Source organism: Saimiri boliviensis, chromosome 7 (genome assembly GCF_048565385.1).
Source record: "Saimiri boliviensis isolate mSaiBol1 chromosome 7, mSaiBol1.pri, whole genome shotgun sequence".
Taxonomy (NCBI): Eukaryota; Metazoa; Chordata; class Mammalia; order Primates; family Cebidae; genus Saimiri; species Saimiri boliviensis.
Genome location: NC_133455.1, coordinates 83,304,293 through 83,324,035, shown reverse-complemented (window position 1 = coordinate 83,324,035; position 19,743 = coordinate 83,304,293). Strand labels below are relative to the sequence as shown.

The window sequence follows — 19,743 nt, the reverse complement described above, 5'->3', positions numbered from 1 at the left end:
AAATTTTACATTTACATTAGTGTATTATTAATGTTAAAGCCTATAAACAAATCTATCCAATCTCAAGCATCTTTGACTACAAGATTTTAATAAATTTTTTATAAACTCTTATAATTTTTTCCATTCTTTCTTTTCCCAATTTTCTGTATCATCTTAGTTTCTTTACTGGAAAGTATCCCGATCTAGACCCTAAGAGAGGGTTCTTGGATCTCAGGCAAGGAAGAATTCAGGGTGAGTCCACAGTGAAAAGCAAAAGGAAGTTTATTAAAGAAAGTAAAGGAATAAAAAAAAATAGCCACTTGATAGGCGAGTAGCCCCTAGAGCTGCTGGTTGTCCATTTTTAGTTATTTATGGAGTATATACCAAACAAGGGGTAGATTATTTATGTGTCCCCTTTTTAGACCACATAGGGTAACTTCCTGATGTTGTCATGACATTTGTAAACTGTCATGGTGCTGGTGTAGTGCAGCAGTGAGGGCAAACAGAGGTCACTCTCATCGCCATCTTGGTTTTAGTAGGTGTTGGCCAGCTTCTTTCCTGCAACCTGTTTTATCAGCAAGGCCTTATGACCCATATCTTGTGCCAAGCTCCTATCTTGTCCTCTGACTTAGAAGGCCTGTCTGAAAATGTGCAGTAGGTCTCAGTCTTATTTTGCCTAGCCCCTGTTCAAGATGAGGTTGCTCTGGTTCAAACACCATTGAGTTTTACCCATCATTCTTTTTATTTCTTCAATATAAAATGATACTTAAAATCCTCTAAACCAGGCAAAATTACTTTAGCTTTAACAAAAATTCTATCCCCATGACTTTTTATCATGTTTTTACCAAAAAAGTTCACATTTTACTTTTCTTATATACTTTGTTTAGGGAATTGTTTCTTTACATCTATTAGTTATAACTACATACATTAATTATAATGTTAACTCTTAGTAGCCCTCATTATAGTGAAAATCCTAGGAAGTAAGAAATTTTAATGATGTATAATATTCAGTGCTGAAGAAAAGAAATAATGCCTGAAGTTAGGCTGCACCATGGCCTAAAGATTCAAATCCAAAGACACAAGTTCACAGACAAGTTAAGCAAGTATCAAGGCTACTAAAAAAAAAACAAGTTTTCTGGTCTGAAAACATCTATCAGAGACAGTATATAAACAATAGACTTAGATAAAAGTATCTAGATCAAATTCTGATGATGTTTTTATTTTATTTTTACTAATGATCTTATCTTTATATAGCAAAAATTACTACAGTCACATGAACTAAAAGGAGTTTGAGTAATTTTTTGTTTTTTGATAAAATATTTGATTTAACATGTGAGCCTGGGAGGCAAAGGTTGTAGTGAGTCAAGATCGTGCTACTTCGATCCAGCCTGGGTGACAGATTGAGATTCTGTCTAAAAAAAGAAAGAAAGAAAGAAAAAATTTAATTTAAGCACTTATTATTTAAAATCAATTAAGTATCTTTCACAGGTTTTGGTAGTGAAACATCACCTACATTAAAAAAAAACGTAAACACACAGACATGTAGTCACACAGACAGAAGCAGATATTACAGAGTTCTAAGATTTTCCACTTGTCAGTTTTAAAGTTCCTCTTCCTAGCTTTAGGCTATTCATTTCTTGATTACCCTGTCCCATGCCCTAAATAATTGTTAGCTAGGAAATTATAAATTTACGTTTCCAAAGCCATGATGATTATTAGGTGAAATATGGTAGAAATTTCACATCTCAAAGGCACAGACCTTTGATCTAAACAAGATCAGGTTTCTTATCTGAATTCTTCCCCACTCTAAAAGTTCCTGTTTAGGTGCAGAGAGGGAGATGGCCTCATAACTGGAGAGTTCCTTTATAGAGGTAAATGTTTTTTTGTAAGGAGTGTCAATAAAGCCAGCTGAATGTCAGAAAATTGTATTTTGGCTTTGTAACTTTACTTGTTTCTTAATTAGATTACTAGCTTCAGGATGGAGCTAGTAATCTAATGAATCAGGGAAAGAAGGCATGCAATTTTCAGGGTCTAATATTGAAATATGTGAGAAACAGACACATCTGGAAGACAGACCACAGATCACTGCAAATTAAAGATCCCATTTCCAAACCAAATCCTGGGTCTCCCAAAAGAGGAAAACACTGTAGAATGAAACAGTGCAGTGGTTTCACAGTGCACATTGCTGCAAGGACATTTGCCTGAGGCTGGCAGGCAACTCCACAACAATCAGCCTACTCTGTGATCAGCCCACATTTCATGAGAGTCTTATTCCTCAGTGGTAAGTTTTCCATAATCTCTAGATGCATGACACTTCTCTTTTCTTACACAAACATGCAATTAAATGAGTAGCTTCCCATAGTAATAACCACTTATCATAAGCAACTACCATCAGCCACCTCTAAAACTGAATCTTTTACCTAGCCATCACACACACCAAGGTCAAGTTTTCTCACAGAGCAAAGTACTTCTTGCTATCACCCCCCACAACCCCCCAACAAAAGCCAAAGCAATCAAATGACAAAATACAAAAGAGAGCAGAGGTTTAGATGTGAGAATAATTTTCCCATGACTTTTGAAACTCAAGAAAGAAAGCAGACCACAGAAAAAGTGAGTGCTAACTTTTTCTGTGTTCCTTAAGAGGTCTAAATTACTAGAGGTCTTTTCTAGATCTTTTCACATGGTAGCAAAGATAACATAGAGAAAAGAATGTGGAATCACCTGATGAATTGTGGCTCATCTATTTGGAATTTTTAGGAGCAAATTGATTTAAGATTTTTCAGTATGGTGGCTTTAAAAAATTTTTTTATTGATAAATAATGATTGTACATAATTATGTGGTACACGTGATATCTAAATTCAGGCATAGAATATTTAAATTATTAAATGAGGATATCTAGGGCATCCATCACCTGAAATAGTTATCATTTTTGTTTTGGAAACATTTCCAATTTTTATTACTAGCTATTTTGAAATATAAAATAAATTGTTAACCATAGTCAGCCTACTGTGCTACAAATAACTTTATTTGTGTGCCCATTAACCAGCCTCTCTTCATCTCGTGCTCCCAACCTTTCCCAGCCATTTGTAATGACTCTTCTCTCTACCTCAACGAGACCAACTCCCACATTTGAATTAGAACATGCAATATCTGTCTTTCTGCATATGGCTTATTACACTGACCATAATAACTTCCTGTTCCATCCATGGTACTGAAAATAACAAAATTTTATCCTTTCTTATGGCTGAATAATATTCCATTGTGTATATACAGCATATTTTCTTTATTCACTCATTCACTGATGGACACTTAAGTTGATTCCATATCTTTGCTATCATGAATGGTGCTACAATAAACATAGGAATGCAGGTATAACTTTTATATAATGATTTTTTTTCTTTTAGATAAATATCCAGTAGTGGGATTCAACATCATATAATAGTTCTAGTTTTAGTTTTTTGAGTAAACTCCCTGCAGTTTTCCATTGTGGCTATACTGATTTACATTCTCACCATCAGTGCATGAGTTTTGTTTTCCATGCATCCTTGCCAGCATTTGTTATTTTATTCTAACTGGGATGATATTTCATCATGGTTTTGATTTGCATTTCTCTGACACTTAGTGATGTTGAACACTTTTTTTTATATGCCTTGATAGTCATTTGTATATCTTCTTTTGAGAAATGCCTGTTTATGTCCTTTACTCATTTTTTATTAAGATTATTATTATTATTACTGATGAGATGTCTGAGAGCTTAGTATATTCAGGATATTAGTGTCTTTCCAGATGAATTCTTTGCAAGTATTTTCTTCTATTCTATAGACTGTCTCTTCACTCTATTAAATATTTCCTTTGCTATAGAGAAATTTTTAGTTAAATTAGTGTCATTTGTCAATTTTGTTTCTGTTGCTGTGTTTTTGAAGTCTTAGCCATAAAATTGTTGCCTGGACCAATGTTCTGAAACACATCCTCTGTGTCTTCTTCTGATTATTTGGGTCTTGCATTTAAGCCTTTAATACTTTTTGAATTGATTTTTATACACTGTTAGAGGTAGGGGTCTAGTTTAACTATTTTGCATATAGTTATCCAGATTTCTTAACACTATTTATTGAATAGGGTGTCCTTTGGACACCTATTGAATAGGGTGTCCAGATTTCTTAACACTATTTATTGAATAGGGTGTCCTTGGCACCCTTGCCAAGAGCAGTAGATTATAATTATGTGGATTTATATCTGGGCCCTCTATTCTCTTTCATTGGTCTATGTGTCTTTTCACACCAATAGCATGCTGTTTTGGTTACTATAGCTTTGTAGTATATTTTAAAGTCAACGAGTGTAATGCCTTCAGCATTGTTAATTTTGTACAGAATTGCTTTGCCTATTTAGAGTCTTTAATGGTTCCACAGGAATTTTAGCATTTTTTAAAAATATTTCTGCAAAGAATATTATTGTTTCTTTTTAGGGACTTCATTGAATTTGTAGATTGCTTTGGATACAATGGTCATTTTAAGGTTATTTTCTTCCAATCCATGACACATGAGGTGTCTTTCAATTTGTTTGTATCTTCTTTAGTTTATTGTAATTGTTTTATTTGTAGAGGTCTTTCACTTCCTAGATTAAACTTTTATCTGGATTTTTTTTTTTTTTTGTAGCTATTGTGAATGGAATCACTTTATTTCTTTTCTCAGCTACTTTGTTGCTGGTATATAAAAATGCAACTAATCTATGTTATACTTTGCAATTTTATTAAATTTGCTTATCAGTTGTAAGAGTTTTTGGTGGAGTCTTCAGGGTTTTTAATATATAAAATTATGTTATTTTCAATGATGTACCATTTGATTTCCTTTTTTCCAGTGTTGATGCCTCCTTTTATTTTTTTCCTTTCCCTGACTTCTCTAATACTTCCAGTACAAATTCAATAAGAGTGGTAAAATTAGGCAACCCAATCTGGTTCCAGTTCTGACAGAAAAGATTTTCTGCTTTTTCTCATTTCACATGATGTTAGTTATGAGTTTGCCATATATGACTTTTATTATATTGAGGTAATACAGTTTGAATATATATTTTTTTTCTTTTTTGAGATGGAACCAGGTTGGAGTACAGTGGTATGATTTTGGCTTACTGCAACCTCTGCCTCCCAGGTTCAGGTGATTTTCCTGCCTCAGCCCCCTGAGTATCTGGGACTACAGATGCATGCCACCACACCTGGCTTTTTTTTTCTTTTTTCTTTTTGTATTTTTAGTAGAGACAGGGTTTCACCATGTTAGCCAGGATGGTCTCAGTCTCCTGACCTTGTGATCTGCCCACCTTGGACTCCCAAAGCGCTGGGATTACAGGTGTGAGTCACCGCACCCAGCCAGTATGTATAATTTGTAACTGCCCAAGGGGTTCACCTTGCTCATTGCCTAGACAGAGCTGATTTATCAAATCAGGGGAATTGCAATAAACAGTAATTCACACAGAGCCAGCTGCGTGGGAGACCAGAGTTTTATTATTACTCAAATCAGCCTGAACATTTGGAGACCAGAAGAGAAGTCTCCCAGACCAGGATTCTTCCTACTAGTTGGAAAGAGCCAACTGAGACCCCATGAGGAGCTGAACAGACATCCTGAAATGTGGCTACTGTTTGTAGCTCCATAGTGGAGCTACAGACACCCTACTATAGGGCTATAGAACCAGTCAGGAGAAGGAAGGAGGCATTGGCAGTGCCTAGGATGCTCATCAATCCAGACACCCTGCAATGGGGCTACAGACAGACACCCTGTGATAGGGCTACAGTTAAGGATATCTCCCCAGGACTATTTCTCTATCTCAATTAAATCCATGTGTATTTGGTTGACAGCATCCCACCAGTAGAGAGTACCAGAATCAGCCCCCAGACCAAGAGAACTAGGCAGCCACTTGGGTTGGCTTCTGAATTCATCACTGAATCATGGGCCACTGAATCATGGGCAGGTAGCCACAAAGGCAATCCTGAACAAGCCCCCAAATTTTCATCTTGCTCACTGCCTAGACAGAGCTGATTCAAGACAGGGGTATTGTAACAGAGAAAGAGTAATTAACCCACAGGTGGCTGTGCAGGAGACCGGAGTTTTATTATTACTCAAATCAGTCTCCCCAAGCATTCAGGGAGCAGAGTTTTTAAAGATAGCTTTGTTGGGGATTGCAAGGGCAGGGGGAGGGTGGGGTGCAGTGAGCCAGTGAGCCAGGAGTGCTGATTGGTCAGAGATGAAATCGTGGGGAATCAGATCCGTCTTCTTGCAATGAGTCAGTTCCCGGGTGACAGCCACAAGATCAGATGAGCCAGTTTATTGATGTGGGTGGTGCCAGTTGATACATCAAGTGAAGGATCTACAAAATATCTCAAGCACTGATCTTAGGAGCAGTTTAGGGAGAGTCAGAATCTTGTAGCCTCTACCTGCGTGACTCCTAAACCATAATTTCTAATCCTGTGGCTAAAGTTAGTCCTACAAAGGCAATCTAGTTCCCAGGCAAGAAGGAGGTCTGCTTTGGGAAAGGTTACTACCTCGGTTTAAACTATAAACTAAGTTTCACCCAAAGCTAGTTTACTCTATGCCCAGAAAGGAACAAGGACCGCTTGGAGGTTAGAAGCAAGATGTTGTCAGTTAAGTTAGATCTTTTTTACTGTCTCAGTCATAATTTTGCACTGGCCGTTTCAGTTCGTCCGATGCATATCTTATGTTGAAATGTAATTTTCAGTGTTGTAGGAAAGACCTGGTGGGAGATAACCGAATCATGGGGAGGTGGGGTAGATCCTTCGTGAATTGTTTAGCATCATTTCCATAGTAATAATTAAGTTATTGGTCAGTTATTTCACATGAGACTTGGTTGTTCAAAATTCTGGGACCTCCCTCTTTTTCTCTCTCTTGATCCCACTCTTGCCATTTGACATGCTGGCTCCCCTCACCTTCAACCATGATTGGAAGTTTCCTGAGACCTCACTAGAAGCAGATGCCACCATCACTCTTCCTGTAAAGCTTGCAGAACAAAAGCCAATCATTAACCACTTTTCTTTATAAACTTCCACATCTCAGGTATTTTTTTTTTTACAGTGATCCAAATGGGGGTGGAGCTACCAGAAAGTTATACCTTATGCAAATTAAGTTGCCCAGCCCTCATTTTTTTTTTTTTTTTTTATAAAAGCCTTTTTATTTAACTGGAAAATTGGCAACACTCTTCCAGGTCGCCTCTCCACAGAAGAGAGCTTTCTACTTTAGCTTCTTAAGCTTTCACTTCAGCTTCACCCTTGGTGTCTGCACTCCTTAACTTTCCTGGTTGTGAGACAAAGTACCTACTACCTTAGGAAACAAGAGGCTGCTACATTGTGGTGCATTGGCACGACTGTAACGGTGTGATTTTTCAATGTTGCAGGTGGTGATTGGTTGGAGGTGATTAGATCATGGAATTTAATCCCTCATAAATAGATTAGCACCATCACTTAGTAATCAGTTAATTCTCATACAGTTAGTTTACATCAGATCTGGTTGCTTAAAAGTCTGGGATTTTCCTTCTTCTCTCCGCTTTGCACCTGTTCTCACGATGTGACATGCAGTCTTCTATCACCTTCCACCATGATTGTAAGCTTTCTGAGGCATCACTAGGAGAAGATGTCACTATCAGGCTTTCTGTAAAGTCTGAAAAACCATGACCCAATTAAACCTCTTTCTTTATAAATTACTCAATGTCAGATATTTATTTATAGAAAAGCAAATGGACTAATAAATGAAGTATGTTATTTCAATAAATAATTTCAATTGTAATGGTATGGGAAGATGCACGCTGTATTCCATCAGTCTGTTTCATGCTTATGGCTCTCTCACTTCAACTTACAGAGTTATTTTTGTTAATTTTTTTCAATAGGAATTTGGGACATTCTTTTCAAGGAATTGAGTCTGGTGAAGATAATCTCAGGAGCAGCCAAAATTTGAGATTATTACCTTCATAGGATTATTTAGACACTTCTAGTCACAATGAGATTGTGTTTTTTAAATTATTTTATTTTATTTGTGGGTACATAGTAGATATATATATTGATGGAGTATATGAGTATTTTGATGCAGGCATGCAATGTAAAATAAGCACATCATGAGAATCTTATATTCATTCCCTCAAACATTTTTCCTTTGATTTATAAACAATCCAATTACAGTTTTTCAGTTGTCTTAAAATATAAAAATAAGTTATTTACTATAATCATCCTGTTGTGCTATAAAATATTATGTCTTATTCATTATTTCTGTTTTTGTTTGTGCTCATTAACCCTCCCCACCCACCCCTTACTACCACTACCTTTTCCAGCCTCTGGTAAACATTCTTCTACTGTCTGTGTCCATGAGTTCAATTGTTTTCATTTTTTAGATACAACAAATAAATAAGAACATGTGATATATCCATTTCTGTGCTTGGCTTATTTCATATAACATAATAATCTTCAGTTCCATCCATGTTGTTGCAAATTACTCAATCTCATTTATTTTTGGCTGAATAGTAATCCATTGCGTACATGTATCACATTTTCTTTATTCATTCATTTCTTAATGGACACGTAGTTTGCTTCCAAACATTAGCTATTGTAAACAGTGCCACCACAAACATAAAAGCACAGAAATCTCTTAGATAGACTGATTTCCATTCTTTTGAGCATACACCTAGCAGTAGGATTGCTGGATCATATGGTAGCTCAATTTTTAATTTTTTGAGGAACCTCAAAACTGTCCTCCATAGTGGTGGTACTAACTTACCTTCTCACGAATACTGTACAAGTGTTACCTTTCCTCCATATCCTCACCTGCTTTTTTTATTGCCTGTCTTTTGTATTCAAGCCATTTTTAACTGGGGTGAGATAGTATCTCATCGTAATTCTGATTTTCATTTCTCCAGTGATCATGATGTTGAACACCTTTTCATAGCTCTCTTTTCCATTTTTATGTCTTATTTTGAGAAATGTCTATTCAGAAATTTTTGGATTGATTTAGTAGACTTTTTCCTAGAGTTGTTTGAGCTCTTTATATATTCTGGTTATTAATCTTTTGTCACTGAATTGTTTACAAATATTTTTCTGCCATTCTGTGGCTTGTCTCTGCTTTGTTGATTATTCCTTTGCTGTGGAGAAGCTTTTTAACTTGATGTGATCTCATTTGTCCCCTATTTGATTGCCTGTGCTTGTGTGGTGTTTCTCAAGAAATTTTTGCCCAAACATATGTCCTGGAAATTTTGAATTTATGAATCTACAAAACTATGAAACTATGAACCTCAAACTATAAAACTACAAAAAGTTGCATGACATGTCATGAAATAAAAAGTTTCATAGTTTGATGTCACAGATTTATGTTCTCTTTTATGTTCCATTTGTGTATGTGCCTGTTGTTATGCCAGTGCCCTGCTGTTTTGCTTATTATAGTTTGTAATATAATTTGAAGTCAGGTAACGCAATTCCTCCAGTTCTATTTGCTTAAGATGACTTTGGCTATTCTGTCTATTGTGGTTTCAGTTAAATAATAGGATTGTTTTTTCTATTTCTTTGTAGAACATTGTTGAGATTTTGACAGAGATTGCACTGGATGTGTATATTGCTTTGAGTAGTATAAACATTTAACAATATTGATTCTTTTAATCGATTAACACAGAATATCTTTATTTGGTATCTAGTTCAATTTCTTTCATCAGTATTTTTCTTTTTGATTATACAGATCTGTTACTTTTATGGTTAAGTTATTCCTAAGTATTTAAATATATTTGTGGCTATTGTTATGACTTTTAATTTTTTTCCACATTGTTTACTGTTAACATGGAAGTGTAATTTTTTATATGTTGATTTTGTATTCTATAACGTTACTGAATTTATCAGTTTTTAACAATTTTCTTGTGGAGTCTTTTAAGTTTTTTAAAATATAAGATTTTGTCATCTGCAAACAAGTAAAATTCGACTTTTTTTCTTTTCATATGTTTCTTTTGTTTAATTGCTCTAGCTAGGACTTCCATTATTATGTTAAACAACAGTGGGGAAAGTGGGTGTTCTTGTTGTGTTCCAGATCTCATATAAAAAGACTTTCAGATTTTTCCACATTCAGTATTATCCTAGTTTCGGATCTACTGTATATGCCTTTTATTATGTTAAAGTATGTTCCTTCTATAATAAGATTATAAAAGAAATTTTTATCATGAAAGGGATGTTTAATATCACCTAATGCTTAATTATCAAGTAAAAGAATCATATATTTTATCCTTTATTATGTTTATACAATGTAATACATTGATTGATTTGTATATGTTTAAGCATCCTTACATCTCTTGGGATAAATCCTATTTGATAATAATAAATGGATCTTTCAATTCTATTGTTAAAATTTGTTGTATTTAATTGAGAATTTTTGTGTTAATATTCATTGGAGATATTGGCCTGTGGTTCTTGTTTTTGATGTGTCTTTGTCTCATTTTTGACATCAGGGTAATACTGGTCTTGTAAAGTGAGTTTGGAAGTATTCTCTTTGCCTCTATTATCTGAAATAATTTGAATAGGATTGCTATTAATTCTTCTTTAAACATTTGGTAGAATTTAGCAGTTACACCACTGGGTCCTGCACTTTTCTTTATTGGGAGATTTTTTGTTATGGCTTTGACCTTGTTACTTGTTATTGCCCTGTTCAGTTTTTCTATTTCTTTTTGCTTCTGTCTTGGTAGGTTGTATATATCTAGGAATTTGTCCATTTATTCTAAATTTTCCAATTTTTCAGCCTACAGTGGCTCATAGTGGTGAATAATGATCCTTTGAATTTCTGCAATATCAAATTTAATATTTTCTTTTTCATTTCTGATTATATTTATTTAGACATTCTCTCTTTTTGTTTATTGGAATGTCTGTCATTTTAATTTTTTAAAAAATCATTTTTTTCATCTTTTTATAGTTTTTTTTAAATTTAAATTTCATTTATTTCTGCTCTGACCGTTATTATTTTTTTCTTTTACTAACTTTGGGTGTAGTTTACTCTTGTTTTTCTAGTTGTTTAAGATGTATTGTTAGTTTCCTTGAAGTTTTTTCTCTTGCATGGTGTAGGCACTTAAAACTATAAACTTCCCTGTTAGTACTGCTTTTGCTGTATCGCATTGGTTTTGGTATGTTGTGTTTCCATTATCATTTGTTTTCAAGTTTATTCTTAATTTCTTCATTGGCGTACTGTTCATACCGGAGCATATTGTTTAATTTCCATGTAATTTGTATTGTTTCCAAAATTTCTATTGTTATTGATTTCTAGTTATTTCATTTTGTCCAGAGAAGCTGTTTGACATTATTTCATATTCTTTCAATGTTTTAAGACTCATTTTATGATTTAACATATGGTCTACCCTTGAGAATAATTCATATGTTGAGCAAAAAAATGTATTCTGCAGCTGATATGAATTTTTTTGTGAATATCTATTAGATCCATTTGGACTATAGTAGAGATTAAGATGTTGATTTTCTATCTGGAGGATTTTTCCGTAATAAAAGTGAGGTGTTGAAGTCTCCAGCTACTATTGTATTGGACCCTATATCTCTTGTTACCTCTAATAATATTTCCTTTAGATATGGAGTGCTCCAGTGTTGGGTGTATATGTATTCAAAATTCTTATATCTTCTTGCTGAGTTGACCCCTTTATCATTATAGAATGATCTTGTTTTTGTCCCTATACAGTGTTTGTCTTACCATCTATTTTGTCTGATATAATTATAGTGACTCCCATTCCTTTTTAGTTTCCATTGGCATGGAATATATTTTTCCAAACCTTTATTTTTAGTCTATGTGTATAGGTGAAGTATGTTTCTTATAGACAATAATTCATCCTGTACCATCTGTGAAACCATGAACCAATTAAACCTCTTTTCTTTATAAACTACTCAGTCTTTAGTTCTTCTTTACAGCAATGAGAGAACTGAGTAATAAAAACAATTTACTGCATTTAAATTTAATGTTATTGTTGGTTAGTAGAGTCTTATTTCCACCATTTTGTTATGTGTTTTCTGGCTGTTCTGTGGTCTTCTCTTCCTTCTTTCTTTCTTCCTGTCTTCCTCAAGTGAAGGTGATATTCTCTAGTGATACAATTATTTTTTGCTTTTTATTTTTTGTGTATCTATTGTATGTTTGTTGGTTTGAGGCTTGCAAATACCATGAGGCTTGCAAATACTATCTTAAAACTCATTTTTTTAACCTAATAACAATTTAACACTACTTAAATAAACAAGCAAAAATCAAACTAATAAAAGCTCTATGCCTTAACTTTATCTCCATGTTTTTCACTTTTTGTTGTTTCTAACTTACTGTACCATGTCTTGAAAGGTTGCTGAAGTTATTATTTTTAATTAGTTTATCATTTAGTGTTCTTCTTAGAATAATAATTCACATATCCCAGTTATGGTGTTATGACATTCCGTTATTCTGCATACCTACTATTACCAGTGATTTTTGTACCATCAGGTGATTATTTATTGTTCAGTAATGTTCTTTTCTTTCCAATTGAAGCACTTCCTTTAGCATGTCTTGTAGGATGGTTCTGATATTAATAAAATTCCTTAGCTTTTGTTTGGCAAAGTCTTCATTTCTTCATATTTGAAATATATTCTTCCTGGATATGTTATTCTAGGGTAAAAGTGGGGGTTTTTTGTTATTGTTGTTTTTCCTTCAGCATTTTAAATATGTTATGCTCCAGTGTATCTTATTTGTTTCTATTATCTTGCTGCTTGTAGGGTTCCTTTTTTGTCTTTGACGTTTGAGAGTTTATTATTAAATGTTTTGAAGTAGTCTTTTTTGGGTTAAATCTGCTTGGTGTTATATAGCTTTTTTGTACTTGGATATATCTTTCTCTAAGTTTGAGAAGTTCTCTGGTATTATTCATTTGAATAAACTTTCTACCTCACCTCTTTCTCTACCTCCTCTTTAAGGCTTATAACAGATGTGCTCTTTTGAGGCTATTTTCCATGTTCTATAGGCATGCTTTATTGCTTTAAAATCATTTTTTGTCTCCTCTGTGTATTTTTAAATAACATGTCTTCAAACTCACTAATTCTTTGTTTTGCTGGATAATTTTTGCTATTAAAGGATTCTTATTCATTCTTCAGTATACCGATTGTATTTCTCAGCTCCAGAATTTCTGCTTCATTCTTTTTAGTTATTTCAATGTCTTGTTAAATTTATCTGATAAAATTCTGAATTTCTTCTTTTTGTTATCTTGAATTTCTATGAGTTTGCTCAGAACAGCTATTTTGAATTCTCTTCCTGAAAGGTCACATAACTCTGTTTCTCCAGGAATGGCTCCTGGTGCCTTATTTAGTTCATTGGGTGAAGTCATGTTTTCCTGGATGGTGTTGATGCTAGTAGATGTTTTTCTGTCTGGGCATTGAAGAGCAAAGTGTTTATCATAATTTTCACTGTTTGGACTCATTTGCAGCCATCCTTCTTTGGAAGGGTTTCTGGGCATTTGAAAGAACTTGATTGTTGTAATATAAGCTGTATCTGCTTTAGGGAGCACCCCAAGCCTGGTAATGCTGTGTTTTTTGCAGAGTTGTAGAGGTACCACCTTGATGGTCTTGAACAACATCCAGGAGAATTCTCTGGATATCCAGGCAGAGATTCTTGTTCTCTTGTTTAATTTCTCCCAAACATATAGTCTTTCTCTATGTCCTGAGCCACCTAAATCTGGGTTTGGAGTGAGATAAGCACCACTGTGGCCTTCAGAACTTGACTACATTGGGTCACACCTAAAGTAGCATATTTCTGAGTCTCACCAAAGGTCTGCTGTAACTACTCTCTGACTACTGCCTATGTTTGTCAAGACATTGAGGCTCTGCAATCAGCAGGCAGCAAAGCCAGCAAGGCTTGTGTTCTTCCTTTCAGGGTGGTGAGGTGCCCCAGGCCCCATGTGGGTGCAGAGATGCCATCCAGGAGTCAGAGACTGGAGTCAAAAATCTTAAAGTCTACCTGGTGTTCTATCATATTGTGGCTGAGCTGTCACTCAAACCACAAGGCTCAGGTCTTTCCCACTCTTCCCTCCCATTTTCAAATGCACAGGAGCCTCAACCCACAGCCACAACCACTTCAGGCCCACAGGGAGTACTACCAGACTACTGCCAATGTTTCCTTAAGGGCAAGGCCCTTTAATCAGCTTCTGTTGAATTATGCCTGGCCTGGGATTCAACCTTCAGGACAGTGGGCTCCCCTCTGGCTGAGGGCAGGTTCAGAAATGCAATCCAAGAGTCAAGTCCTTGAATCAGGGACATCAAGAGACTGCTTGGTGCTCTAACCCCTGTGATCTCTCTGGTATCTAAAACCAGCTAGTCTTAGAGGCTCATCCAAGGCTCTCAGTGTAGTACATGGGTGTCAATATTGTTGTTTATTGTTGATCAATAAGAGACATACCAGTCTAGTGATTGATTTTTATTTTAATTTTCACCAAAGCCATTTATGTACAAAGTTGTAAAAATAAGATTAGAGCAAAAATCTCATATTGAAAAGGAGTTTTTCTCTGCTTTTACTACTTTCCAGAGGCAAGCATTTCCAACTCTTTTTACCTGTTTCTCCTATTTGCCTCCATATTTCTAATACTTTTAAGTAGAGGTTGATTCTGTGATCTTGCTAGTCTTTATTCCTGGCACAATTTGTTTTAATGAACTTCACTTTATTGCTCTTCACATGTTTTGGTGGTTTTTTTTTTTCTTCAAATTGAAAGTTTGTGGCAATCCTCTATTAAATAAGTCTATTGACATTATTTTTTCAAAAGTATGTGCTTACTTTATGTCTCTCTGTCACATTTTGGTAATTTTCACAATATTTCAGACTTATTCATTGTTATTGTAACTGTGATAGTGACCTGTGATTAGTGATCTTTATGTTACTATTATAGTTGATTTGACTTGACACTGTCCATGCCCATGTATGTGGAACTTAAACAATAAAGTTGTGTGTGTTCTGAATGCTCCACCAACCAACTAACTATTGCTATATTGCTCTCCATCTCCTTGGGCCTTCCTATGCCCTGAGACACAACAACATAGAAATTAAAATTAAGCCAATTAGTAACCTTACAAGACCTTTAAGTGTTTGAATGAAAGAGTCACACATCTCTCATTTTAAATCCACCGTTAGAAATGATTAAGTTTAGTAAGGAAGGCAAATCGAGAGCCAAGATAAGTCAAAGCATTAAACAGCCAAGTTGTGAATGCAAAGAGAAAGTACCTGAGGATAATCAAGAGTCCTTCCTCAGTGAACGCACAAATAATAACAAAATGAAACAGATTTATTGCTAATATGGAGAAAACTTGAGTAGCCTGGATAGAAGATCAAAGCAGCCAGCACATTCCCTTAGGCCAAATATAATCTAGAGCAAGGCCCTACCTCTCTGTCATTCTATGGGAAAGCTGAAAAAGAAAAAAGCAGTAGAATTTGGTTCATGGAGTTTAACAAAAGGGACTAGTTTCATTACCTACGCACAAAGTGAAGAAGCAAGTAAGTGCTGATGTAGAAGCTGCAGCAAATGATCCAGGAAATGTAGTTAAGAGAAGTATGATAGTTGCTACATTAGTCAAAGTCAGTTTTTCCTAATTCATTACCATGGGTCTAATAAAAACTTAACACATAATAAGTAATATGTTGTTTGACAATCATGGCTTGCAAATATTTGAATGTCTTTACTTCTTCAACAATATTTAAACATATTCTAAATTTATTTAAACAAAAAAGTTTTAAATTATACAGTAATAAAGTCTGTGAAATATATGATTTTATGTGAGTAACAGATATTATTACAGCATACATCCAGGTTAGACTTCAGGCCTCAGTATTATAGTTCAAACTGTGTGTTTGTTTAATCAAATAGACATTAGGCATTTCTCTTTACTTAGGCTATTAATCTACCTCCTCTCTTTTCACCTCTACCCATATTCTACTCATTTGTTTTATTAAGAGTTACAATTACCTGAGCAAGTATTTTTTCTTCTATTACACAATAACCATTACTCTCACTTTAAATTTGTATGGATCATATAGTCTAATCTTTACTTCTATTATTTTTTTCTACATATAGTTTGTTTTATTATAAATTCATAGGCTTATTTATACTTCCACTATAAGAGATGTGGAAATTGTTAGTGAAAGGACCAGGAACTCCTCAAAAATGACATGCAGCACTGTTTGGAAACATGAAAGCAGAAGTGTGTTTCTTCTTTTTTCTCTCCCCTTAATAATGTGTTTTACTATCTGCCCCAGCAGAAGGGACAAGATGTTGATTGTTATTTAAGGATTCTAAGTTTGCTTCATCCATGACACTTGCATTTTCTGATGCATTGATATCTTTCTCTTCATATTTTTTCTTCATGGCATAAATTAATACAATATATAAAACAAATGATGAGACTCTTAATATTGAAGACAAGCCCAAGAAGACAATTCTGTGGAAACAGCCAAAATAAAACGATAAATCATTTAAAATTGTGTTTCATAACTTACAATGTTTGCTCCAGTGTGCAGATCCTAAAGAAAAAAATAAAATTATGGGAAAAAAATATATACAAAATTTCTCCCCATAAAAAATTATGGGGAGAAACTGAGAAGTATGTTTGAAATTTATAATCTAGAGGTCATTGGATTATAACTAAAATAATAAAACCTAAATATAGGACTATGGAATGCTACCCCTTCTCCAGCACCTTCAAACATATTGATAAAGGCTTATCAAAGCAGTTCCTTTTACTGAATGCATTATGTTTAACTGTAATGAAAAAAAAATGCCAGTAATACCAAAAGTGAAAAAACATAGATTGAATAAATTAAGTAAGCTTAAAACTAGACTTACATATGTCAGGGCCATGGAAATTTTCACAATGGAATTTAAGACAACTATAATTAATATGTTAAGTGTTCTAATCAATAAAGTAGACAGCATGCAAGAACAGATGGGTTATGTGAGTAGAAAGATAAAAATTCTAAGAACTTAAGAAAAATGCTAAAAATAAAAAATTCTGTAACAGAAATAAAGAGTGTCTTTGATGGGCTTATTAGTTAATAGAAACACAGCTGAGAAAGACTCTCTAATTTGAAGATATATCAATGAAAGCCTACAAAACTGAAAAGCAAAAAGAAGGCTAAAAAGTAAACCAATTTAAATTATGTAACAATTTTGGGACCATTATATAAGTGTGTGTAATGGAAATGTTAGAATAAAAACAAAGAAAAAAGGAGCAAAAGAAATATTTAAAAAGTAATTACTGGCCAGGTGCAGTGGCTCACTCCTGTAATCCCAGTAATTTAGGAAGCCAAGGTAGGCGGATCACTAGATCAGGTGTACGAGACCAGCCTGACAAACCCCATCTCTACTAAAAATAAAAAAATTAGCTGGGCAGGGTGGTGCGTGCCTGTAATCCTAGCTACTTAGGAGGCTGAGGAAGAAGAATCACTGAGATAGGATGCGGGGGTGCAGTGAGCTGAGACACTGCCATTACACTCCAGCCTTGGTGACAGAGTGAGAATCCATCTCAAAAAAAAAAAATTCTAAAAGTTTCTCTTAATGTCATACACTACATCACAGATCCAGGAACCTTAGAAAATGCTAAGAATGATTTATCTTTTGAGTTACAAATAATTCAATTACATTCCCTAGGTTATTTTAAAATATCCAAATAAGTTATCATTGACCAGAAAAACTACATGTAGGTGTGTTATTTCCAAATTACAGAAAGTCAAAGATAAAGAAAACTTTATCCTAAAACTAACCAGAAGGAAAATCAAATTTTATCTATAGAAGAGAAAATATTATATCAGACTTCTCTTCAGAAACCATGCAAGCAAGAAGAGGGTGGAGTGAAATATTTAAAGTCTTAAGAGAAAGAAATCCCAACTTAAAATTCTGTACTCTGTGAAATTCTTTTAAAAGTAAAGTAGAAATAAATACATTCTCAGACAAACAATTGAAGGAATGTTTTTCCTGTACATCTTCCTTGTAAGAAATGTTAAAAGACGCTTTTCAGGGAGACTCATATAGATCAGAAACTTGATACACATAAAAAAAAGGTAAAATAAAAATTTATAATTATATAGTCATATAAAATCAGAGTCATATAGACTATTCAGTTAAAACTACAACAGAAAGAAAAAAGAGTAGAAGACAAAAATAGGATCAGAGAACAAATATAACAAATAGAAAATAGTAAAATTATGATCAACATTAGTCTAACAACATCAGTAAACCCTTTTAATGCCAGTAATCTAAACAGACCAATTAAAAGACTGAATTAGTTAAAGGATTAAAAAGAAGAAACAAACTATATGCAGTCTCTAAGAAATCTACTTTAAAGATGATTAGATTAAAAGTAATTACATGGAGGAAGACATATCATACTTCTACTGACAAAAAAAAAAAGAAAAAAAAAACAAGTTCTTTTCTAGATGGCTGACTGGGGATATAAAATTCCAGTTCTCCTCGGAAAGATCAAAGTTACTGGTGAATAAGGAAGTTCCAAATGAAAAATGAGGAAAGAGAGCCAGGAACTGGTAAAGCACCCATGAGAAGAAGCTGTGGTGTAGTAAAGAAAAGCAGCAAAAGCCTGGGAGCAGTCAATCCACAGAGAACCTGTGAAAAGGTAGGTAAATGTGCTTCTCTGCTCCCCTGACACCTCTGACAATCTGCTGACCACCAAATTGTTGGGGATTTCCTCTGCCCTCTTGACCCTGGGGTAATGCTATTTTTGGCAATTTGGGAACTTCCCAAGGATAGACAACTGGGTGGCTAGCCTGCAGAATATGGCTGCACCAACTTCCCATCTAAAGGAAGCAGGTGCCATACTGTTTGTGCATCTAATGATATGCCACTGCCCTGACTGAGGATTCTCCATCTTGGAGTCACCATGACACCAAATCCCTGGCAAACATATACAACAAACTGCTCTGACTTTGGCAGGCCGAGGGGCCAGAGAATTTGGGGGAAACAGCAGGACCTCTGGAGATCTAACCCTCAATGTGTTCCTCCCCTAAGGGAGTGGGGAGTGTAGCCCACTATATCTTCCCTTGGGACAAAGACAATGTAGGCACAGCAGGAATTACTGAAGAAGGCAGTACCAACACTCAGGAATGAATCTGGATAGAGGATAATCTCCTGCCCTCTCCACTGTACACTGTTACGGATGCAACAGTGGTTCCTCCTGCTGGGGATTGGCATGTGTGCACCCAGATAAAGCATCTTCTTTGTTTCTTGCAGCAGTTGCAGCCCAGATTAAAGGGAACCTGCATTGCTTGGGCTTACATGAAGGACAGGATCCAGCTACCCCACCCTACACATAACAGTAGTAATCTAGTGATGGAGGACAGACAGGTCATGGAATTGCCTGCTCTGGACTTGGGAAAGAGGGTCCACCCTGGACCCATTTTTATGATAGTCACTGGAAGAGCATGTCTCCAGCCTGCAGCTGCACTGTGGCAAGGAAACAGAGGACAAGGTCTTTGCGAAATGAAGGTCATGAGCCCTGTATTGGGGCAAGAGAGTGAGGCAGATTATGTTTCTGCCAGCCAAGAATGAGAAACTAGTGAACCTCCCCTGCCCATTTCCACCAAATTTTACACACCCATACATGATTTCTTTATGCCACACCCTATCAGGGCCAAGGCAAGTGCTTCAACTCAACTTCAGTCTGAGGACAAATTGGCTGTTACTCTTAAGCACCATATACTGGATTGCAGCCTGAACCGTCCACCAAATTAAAAACGTGCCATCACAACCATACC

At 35.1% G+C, this 19,743-nt stretch overlaps 1 protein-coding gene across 1 annotated transcript in view; it reads right to left on the bottom strand.

The window, feature by feature from the left end:
• Nucleotides 1-14,394: 14,394 nt before the first annotated feature.
• Nucleotides 14,395-19,743, bottom strand: part of LOC101037794 (solute carrier organic anion transporter family member 1B1) — a 99,619-nt gene continuing 94,270 nt past the window's right edge. Inside the window, exon 16 of the mRNA XM_003926555.4 lies at nucleotides 14,395-16,418. Within this exon, the coding sequence (XP_003926604.1) occupies nucleotides 16,208-16,418 (211 nt within the window). The 3' untranslated portion in view covers nucleotides 14,395-16,207. The remainder of the gene's footprint in view (nucleotides 16,419-19,743) is intronic.